General features: G+C 41.9%; 1 protein-coding gene across 1 annotated transcript; it reads left to right on the top strand.

Moving 5' to 3' along the window:
• The first annotated feature begins 7,013 nt into the window (after window positions 1-7,013).
• Window positions 7,014-9,137, top strand: LOC147619282 (pentatricopeptide repeat-containing protein At3g09040, mitochondrial-like). Its single transcript, XM_086773419.1, has one exon. The coding sequence runs from the start codon at window positions 7,014-7,016 to the stop codon at window positions 9,135-9,137; it is 2,124 nt and encodes a 707-aa protein (XP_086629545.1).
• The last annotated feature ends 342 nt before the right edge of the window (window positions 9,138-9,479 follow it).

Below are 9,479 nucleotides of genomic sequence, written 5' to 3'. Positions count from 1 at the left end.
TTCCCAAGCCCCCTAGCCGGCGATTCATGCAAAAATCAAGGTAGGCATACCACTTACACACCTAATATGAACTTGCCATTTATAACAGATTCGACTGGCTTTAAAAACAATCCTTCAATAGAAATCATAATATTTATGATCATCATTTTTCAAAATTCCGAGTCCATTTGTATTACAAAAATGTATTCTCTGAACTCTCCGTTGAAGACCAGCTGGCCAACCAACGAGATCCAATATCAAAATTTGGTTCTCAAAAATCTTTCCTTTTTGTCCATTCGAAATCTTCCTCAACGTACGCATGGGTGTCCTGGCAACCGCGAGCCCGTGCATCGCCTGGTCCTAACCCTGTAGGATCCTCCTTAGGTGTCCTAGCACTTCACTTAGGGAGCATCGCTTTGTCGGTCCTCGCCCATCATATTGGAAGTGCACCATTTTAACCGTATCGAGGCTGGTCAAGACCTCAACAGGCTTTGTCGTGCAAGCAACGTCTCTTGACGACTCCCCGCCATAACTGTTCCAACGAACCTCCTCTTAGAAAAACATAAGCCAAATGCTTTCTCCAGCATTGTGGCGTAAAATAGTCCTTTGAATAAAAAAAGAGAGGTTCCAATGCAAGTAAAATTCCACTTTGAGATCGGTTCCGACAACCCAGCCTCAAGCCAAAACGCATGTGGCAAAGCTTGGCTCTTGACCATACATCGTGCCATCTCCATAAGTGACCTGTTTTTCCTCTCAGCAACACCATTTTGCTGAGGGGTATACGACACTGTACATTGGTGTTTTATTCCACGACTAGCCAGAAATGCATAAAACTCTTTAGACATGTACTCCCCCCCTTGATCAGAACGGAGGGTGCCCACAGTACAATTGGATACATTTTCAACCATAAGCAAAAACTGTTTGAAGCACAAAAACACTTCGGACTTTGCCTTCAGTGGATATACCCATGCATGCCTTGAGTAATCATCAATGAAAGTCACGAAGTACAAGTGTTTACCAAATGACGGAGTTTGCATAGGCCCACATACATCACTATGTACAAGTTGCAATTTGCGAGTGGCCCGCACAGAACCATCCTTTGGAAACACAGAACGCTGCATTTTGCCCAAAATATAGCCTTCACAAACATGTTTTAATGGTGCCTCAAGAGGGGGCAATGAAGCAACCATATCAAATTTTTGCAAATGCAGCAAACTAACAAAGTTCAGATGACCAAAACGAGCATGCCATAGTTTTGCATCTGAAACTGCCTTTTTATCAGAAATGAATTTGCTGAATCTTCCACACAGTTGTCATAAGAATTGAGCCTATATAGCCCACAAAACAAGGTGCCAGATGCGATAATCGTATCACCAGAAGTCAAATCATAAACAGTACATCTGTCATCCACAAATTTGACTACAAGTCCAAGTCTAGCAAGCGCAGAGACAGACAATAGATTCTTCTTTATCCCTGGCACATACAAAGCATCTGAAAGTGTGAAAGCGCTGCCATTTGCAGCAGTAACCATAATTTTACCAATGCCCTTCACTGGGTAAGAAGCATTATTGGCACATGTGACAGTATTCCCATTAGGGACAGCCTCAAGACAAGTGAACATATCACGATGCGAGGTAATGTGCTTTGTAGCACCACTGTCAAAATACCATACATCAGAGTCAACAGAAACTGCCAAACATGCATCATGTAGAGATGGGTCATACTGGCAATACACGCTAAACGCCCATTTTGTATCACAACATTTGCAGAATCTGCATTTGTAGAAGCATCCGCTATTGTGGCTGCATTTGACTCTTTCTTCTTTGCATCTTTAGCCTTTAGCTTAGGGCAATTATTAATGACATGATCAGTTGCCTTACAATAGTTGCACCTGATTTTTTTCTTACCTTTATCAAGAGCCTTCTCAGACTATTGTTGCTACTTGTGGAAGGAGAAGAAGTTGCAGACCTACTAATAGGAGAAGAAACAGTGGAAGGGGCTGCCTTACCACTTCTTCTCTGCTGGGCAGCAGCAACAAATGCCTGATCAACTACACGCTGCCTAGCCCTGTTTTGCCTAGACTACGCTTCATGTAAGAGCCTGTTGACTAAAGTATCATACTTGACAACATCAGGTCTGTCCTCAGTAACAAGTCTCCACGTGGAAGCAAAAGTCTGATATGACTCAGGTAAAGCATCAAGAACAGTCTGCACAAGAGAATGATCAGGAATAATCTCACCTGTAGAAATCAACTGTTCCTTGAGATCTTTAATCTCAGCAAGAAAAACATTCATGTCATCATCTTCTTGCATAATCTTTGATTCTATCTCTTTACGCAGGTAAGAGATTTTTGCCTCGTTACGACCTGCATACAAACCAGCTAGAATATCCCAAGCCTGTTTTGCTGTTTTAGCTGAACGAATATATGGAGTGATGTTACGTTTGACAGAAAGTGCAATCAAGGCATGAGCCTATGCATCTTTACCATCCCAACGAGCTTGTTCAGCAGTGGGTAAAACAGCAGCAATAGTAGAGCTGCTAGAACCTGCAACATCCTCAGCAGATCCTACATCCACAGAACACATCCACAGAACCTGGACGTACATCCATACCTTGCACAATGTTCCACACTCCTTTTGCAACCAAAACATGCTACATCATGTATGCCCAAAGTGGGTAGTTGCTGTCTCCATCCAATTTGTCTCATCAGCAGACACAACATGCGAAATACATCATTGCTGTTATCAGCCATGGCCACTGACTGAAACTGATGCAAAAGCTACCTGTAATGAAGCAAAGACTGAATAGAAAACAACTCGTGCTATGTAGCACGGTCCACAATAGAATACGTATGTCAAAATTTCTGCACAAAATGGCGAAAACACTTGTACAAAACTTGTAATGCAAAAACGGAGTCCAAAATGGCCTCAGATGCAATTTCTCAGAACGCAAAGCCCTACGGGCCAATCTGCAAAGTATAGGGACCTGCAAGCGCGCATCTCAATCGGAGAACGTGAGTCGGAGGGTGCTAGCGGCGTAGCCCTGGGATCCGATGCTTGCTCTGATACCAATTGTTGGAATTAGGGTTGCAGGAGCACACAAAGCTTGGAGAAGAAGAAGCAAGAATGCACACAACACACAGTGTATTAGATTGTGTCAATGTACAAAGATAAGTTAGCCCTAGAATGATGGGCGTATATACAAGCCAGGGGAAAAAACCTCCTACATCTTTGCTCATATAAGTATGATGATGGGATGTATACCCATTATATCTTAAACCTATCCAACCCTTGTAGACGAATGTATACATGGATCACTACCAAGTATTCTTAACACTGCTTTGGCTCTTTGTACACCGGGTATAACAACCAAGATATCCCAAACTCTTATTAAGAGCCACTTTTTCCATGAAACGAATGAATGACTTGTTGATGAAACATTAGGCATTATAAAAGGTTAATCCACCTTCTATTTTTCCTTTCGTGATACATGTGAATTTATTGAATTTTTAGCACTTATAGTACCACCAAATAATGTGTCAAAATTCATTGCATTTTGACTCAACCTTCTTGACTAAGGTCTAACAATACACCCACTATTAGAGGACTCTCCCAGCAGCCGAAGGACATGTGATTACCACTCTCCATTCATTGTAGACACAATATTATTTACATGACCGTCTATGGAATCCTTCAGTGGTGTGTACTATCTATTTATCTCATAAAAAACAACATTCCTTGTCACTCACATCTCACCATAGTGGGGTTATAGCATCTATAGCCTTTTTGATCAAAGGTAATATCTGATAAAGATACATTTTTCTACCTTGCATATGCAATGCATCTAAACACTTTAAAGTGTGCCAAATCTGGTTTTTTACTAATAATTTTTTGTTTAGTTATTATGCCATGAACCACTACAGTGGTGGGGATTTTGTTCAGGGTTCTCTTCATAATGTAATGTAGTTGCTCTTCCAAAAAATATTGAGGTATTCCTTTCTCCTTCATTAATGTATGGGTAACTTCTACAACAGTTCAAGCGTCATGCCATGAACTCTTATAGTGGGGGTTCTATTCATAATATAAAACATAGTCGCTACTACTTCAGTCCGAAAAATATTGAGGTATTCCTTTCTTGTTCCATCAACACACATGCAACTTTTGTAATATGTATGTTCTTCCTTTCTGTAACCCCATTTTGCTGGCATACCTCTTTATCCCATGCTTTCTTAGAAATCACTAAAGTCATTAGATAAATATTCTCCCCCCCCCCAACTATTTCATGAAGTATATCCACACCTTCCTAGTGTGGTCGTCACAATGAAAGATACAGAATAGTGGCATGATGCCATTTTGTTTGGCCCCCAAACATCAAAATATGCCACATCCAATGGAGTCACATTGTTATTATATGAAAATGCATGCTTAGACTATTTTCCCAATCGGCGTGCTTCACATACTTTGTTTATTCCATCTACTTTAAACTTTGGAAAACTTGTAACAATGCTACTAAATATTGACATGACCGATACATTTATGCTAAATGTCAATGTCTATAATCACACATATACCATGTGTAAACATTACAGCCTTCACTTCAAGCATCAGATGTAAACATTCTGCTAATTATGTTTCCCTTTGCAACCATGTAGTATTGGTTGTTAAAATCTTCTATATAACAGACATAGGGTTAAAACTCACTTGCAAACATGACTCAACCATTTGTTCAATAGACACCAGGTCCTTGGTAATGTTTGGAACATGAAGTACATCAACTAGATACTTCTTTTTGCCATCATGTATAGACAATGGCACCTTACTAGCATGCATAATAAGATACGAGTACCATCATGTGCTTGCACATACTCTGGTTTTTTCATTTTTTATATATCTCTAAACCACTCTCCCCATGACTGATCACGTGGTTAGAAGCACCCAAATCAACATACCATACATCTCTGTGGTTTTGTACATGTGTAGTCATAGAATTAAGCATATGTTGCATCATAAAAAGCTACTTACTTCTATCTTCTACTTGCTTGAAGATGCATAGTCTCCTTACTGCAGTTTTCCACTTTAGATGTCATTCTGCCTTTTATAGAACTCCTTTGCTATATGACTTGTTTTTTCATAATAATATCACTTCATGTTATTTTCACTTTGATTTCTTTGCCATCCTTCTTAACCTCTCTAGCTCCCCCTACCTCTAGAGTGACCTTTTCCTCATGTTTGTAGACTAGGCTCCTGTTGTTGCAGTCCATGATTTCTATTTTCAAAATGGCATGCACCTCGTCCTCTAGATGATGATCTACCTTTATTTCTACTTGTGTCCATAGAAGGCCTACTCCGGCATATTTCCATAGGATGATTCCTCACAGTGATAAGAAGGGCTATAAGATCCTCAAAGTTTGGAAAGTTTTCTCGAGTTCAGATAGATGTCCGAAACTAATCATACTCTTTGGCCAGTCTATTCATCAATGTGACAAGAAGGGCTATAAGATCCTCAAAGATTGGAAAGTTTTCTCGAGTTCGGATAGATATCCAAAACTATTTAGCTGTTGGTTGCTCTAGCTTCTGGGCTACATGGATCGGCCCAGTGTAGCCACATCCTCTTTCATCTGTTGGCTACTTGGCACCTCCACTCCTTCGCTCTGGAACCTCCCATAAGGATCTTCCCCTTCTTTGTGCTGACCTTCTTCTCCCCAAACTCAAACAATCTCTTTTTGCCCTGACCTGTGGTAGCTGGTTCCTAGGTCTTTAGGAGGCATTACTATCCTTGTGGGAGCAGCTACCCTTTAATCCATAGACACACTTTCCTCTTGTCGAGAATATATACATGTCGGAAGGGGGCATGTGTATCACACAGAAGAGCTCTTTTGGGAGCCATGAATGCAATGCTAGAAGAACATAGAAGGAAGAAGATTTTATAACAAATTTTCAAAAACCAAGAAAAGCATTGTACCTTCCATTTTGTATAGAAAGGAAACACCATATCATAGACCAATAAGAACGCAGCTCTGGAACACCCCAATCGGACACGGAGAAGAGATGGACAACCAACCAATGAGATCACTTCTCTAGAACCTCCCAATTGAACACACGGAGCAGAGATGCATAGGCAAAAGACAAGAATGGAACCAGACAGACCAGCATGCTAGTTGAATCTTCGAGCATCCATGCAAAAGGAGAGGGATCAACGAACAAGGACATAAGTGTAGTAACCCAGGTAACATGCAATAATGACGGAGAAGTGACGACCTGCAACATGGTTGTAGAGTGGCCGTAGAGTTGAATACAATGGAAGGCAATCAAATTGTTTCGAAAAAGCAACTTTACAGGCACATGATCAAATTAAAGTTCATAGCAACAATTACCTTAATTGAAACGCACATAAGAATATTTTGGACATATATTGACAAGACACCCTCCCTCGTCACTAAATGACACGGGGTCGTCCAAGAGAGATCTATGGCTATAATTAGGCATTGCGATCGGGAACGTCTTTACACTATCCGATATAAAAATAAACTAAGAGTAAACTAGAAGAATAAACTTAGGATGAACTAAGGGTGAAATAGGAGTGACTTAAGCTCTAGATGTCCTCGGAGTTATAGACCCCGTGCCATTGGCCATTGCCCTCCTTGATTTGCATGCGTGATCACTTAAATTTCTTCCAGGTTTCTTACCCTTGCATACCTCCGTGCTCGTGATACCAAGAGCCTTGCAACAGTGCGTGATCTACATACAACCTGAGGATTTGCGGTCCCAATGGCACACTCATATAGTTGGAACTTGGGAGCATGTATGGTGCAATTCGTGTGAGGACCCTATCCCATTGTCAAGTGAAAAAAAAGCTGCACTACCCTCGGTTTACTGCGGACTGGTAGCAGGCGTCTCGCTGGAAGCTTCTCCTCCCCTGGGTATTGTGTGTACCACACAGCTTCCGCCCAGCATCCTCGACGTCCTCCCAAGTGTGAATCCCACTGTCAGTCACGATTCTGTGTCGCTAATTAAGGGTAAATATGAAGCTTGGCTATGGTGGGTATCTTGTCTCCGGGCATGCAAGGGGCGATTTATAGAAGAGAATTAAGTTTTTCATCCACCCACGATAGGTACGCAGGCTGTTCCTCATCATGGGCACGGCTAAGGAAAGACACTCTTGCAATTGAGAAAACTGTTGGCTACGTAGACAAACCCTTAAGAATTCTGGGCAATTCTGTATCCGTACATTGGGCTTTTCAATGCAAAGAAAGTGATGCTCAAATCATCACACCTCCTGCAAAGTATGAGACCTTTGAAGATGATCAATTTTGGGGTGCACTTTGCTCATATGGATATGATCAAAACACCTATCTCAGAAATTGTCTTATAGAGATGTATGGGGACTGTGGGCAAGTAGAGTATGCCAGGGCTGTGTTTGATGGCACACCTAAGCTTAACCTGCACTCATGGAACATCATGACCAATGCGTATGCCAAGAATGGATGTGGCAAGGAGGCTCTTCATCTCTTTCATCGAATGCAACTTGGCAATTTCACTCCAGACTCTTACACATTTGTGTGTGCTCTTCATGCTTGTGCAAGTCAAGGAGTCCTAGCACATGGGCAAGCGTTACATGCTGCCATTGTTGACGGTGGACACATGGGCCAACTTGTTGTTGGGACCGCCCTTGTTAATATGTATGGTAAGTGTTGTAGCCTCCTCGATGCAATGACAGTGTTTGCCAGCATGCCGTATCGGAATGTGATTTCTTGGAATGCCATAATAACAGCATGTGCTGAGAATGGTCACAGCAAGGATGCCCTAGCTTTTTTCCGTCAGATGCATCTCAATGACATTATGCCAGACCACGTAACATACCTCATTGTACTTGATGCTTGTGCATGTCTTCGAAAACTAGAAGAGGGGCATAGAATTTATGCGCTTATCATAATTGTGGGTTTCACTGATGCACTTTTGGGAACTGCCCTCATCAGTATGTATGGCAAGTGTGGGAGTATAGATGATGCAAGAAATGTGTTTGGCCAAATACCTCAACAAACTGTGGCTTCCTGTAGTGCCATGATTGCAGCTTGTGCCCAGAATGGAAGTATTGTGGAAGGCCTACAAGTATATAGTCAAATGCAGCTTGATGGTGTTGAGCCTGATGAAGTTACCTTCATTAGTGTTCTTGACGCTTGCAGTATCCTTGGAGCTTTGGAAAAAGGGCAAGAAGTTCACTCTGCCATTGTGAAAGCTGGTTGTGAGGGACATGTCATTGTGGGGCCTGCTCTTGTCAGCATGTACGGTAAGTGTAGGAGTCTGCACGATGCAAAAGGCGTGTTTACTCACATGGCTCAGAGAAATCTGTGTTCTTGGAATGCCATTGTCACAGCATGTGCTCAAAATGGGTATGGCAGTGAAGCTCTAGATTTTGTCCACAGAATGCAGAGAGATGGTTTTGAGCCAAACCATTTGACACTAGTTTCTGGCCTCGATGCGTGTGCGGATGTTTCAGCCCTGGAAGAAGGGAAGCTGATCCATGCTGCCATTGTCAAGAAAGGCTATGAAGAGGGAACCATTGTAGGAACTGCCCTTGTCAATATGTATGGCAAGTGTGGGAGTTTACACGATGCAGGTTATGTGTTTGATCAGATGCCACATAGGAATGTGCTTTCTTGGAATGGCATGGTGGCAGCATGTGCACAGAGTGGGCACGCCAAGGAAGTGACGTCTTACCTTCATCAGATGCAGCTTGATGGCATCAAGCCGGACCGAATCACTTTCCTAAGCATTCTTGGTGCCTTAAGCCATACAGGGCGTGTCAATGATGGGATGCATTACTTTTACTCCATGATGCAAGATTATGGAGTAGAGCATACATTGGAGCACTATTTGTGTATGATTGATCTTCTTGGTCGTGCAGGACACTTGGATGATGCAGAGAACTTGATTAATGCCATGCCTTTTGAAAAGAACTCCTTAGTATGGCTGTGCTTGCTTGGTGCGTGTAGAATCCATGGTGATATAAAACGAGGCACTAGGGCTGCAAGACAAGTCTTTAAGTTGGAGCCCAAAAATGCTTCATGCTACAAACTGTTATCAAATTTATATGCTGCAGCTGGTAGATGGAATGAAGTGCAAAATATGAGAGAGGAAATGAAGAAAAATGGTGCATGAAGGATCTATGGCAGTGTTAGTGCAAGTTTTCTCATTGTTTTGGTATAGATGAGGACCATCTAGATTGGTACTAAGAATGTCCATGCAACTTTGCTCATCAATCTGCATCCACAAGATTGTGCATAGTGGCATATAACAGGCTTACCTGTGATGAGGGCCTTTTATTTTATGGTGAAGTGAAGGTGTGCCAAGGTTGTGGGATGAAGATAATTTTGAGGTGTTGCATACTGATAATATTTGTAGTTATGAAGTTTACTTGGCTATAGAGGTTGAGCAGTTGGAAAGTGCTTCAAAAACTTTGCTCAAAAGAGGCCAGATAGGTGGAAGAGAGACAGTTTGGCC

Source organism: Cibotium barometz, chromosome 33, assembly GCF_041138505.1.
Source record: "Cibotium barometz isolate CiBa-2024 chromosome 33, ASM4113850v1, whole genome shotgun sequence".
Lineage (NCBI taxonomy): Eukaryota > Viridiplantae > Streptophyta > Polypodiopsida > Cyatheales > Cibotiaceae > Cibotium > Cibotium barometz.
This window is presented reverse-complemented; position numbering and strand designations above follow the sequence as displayed.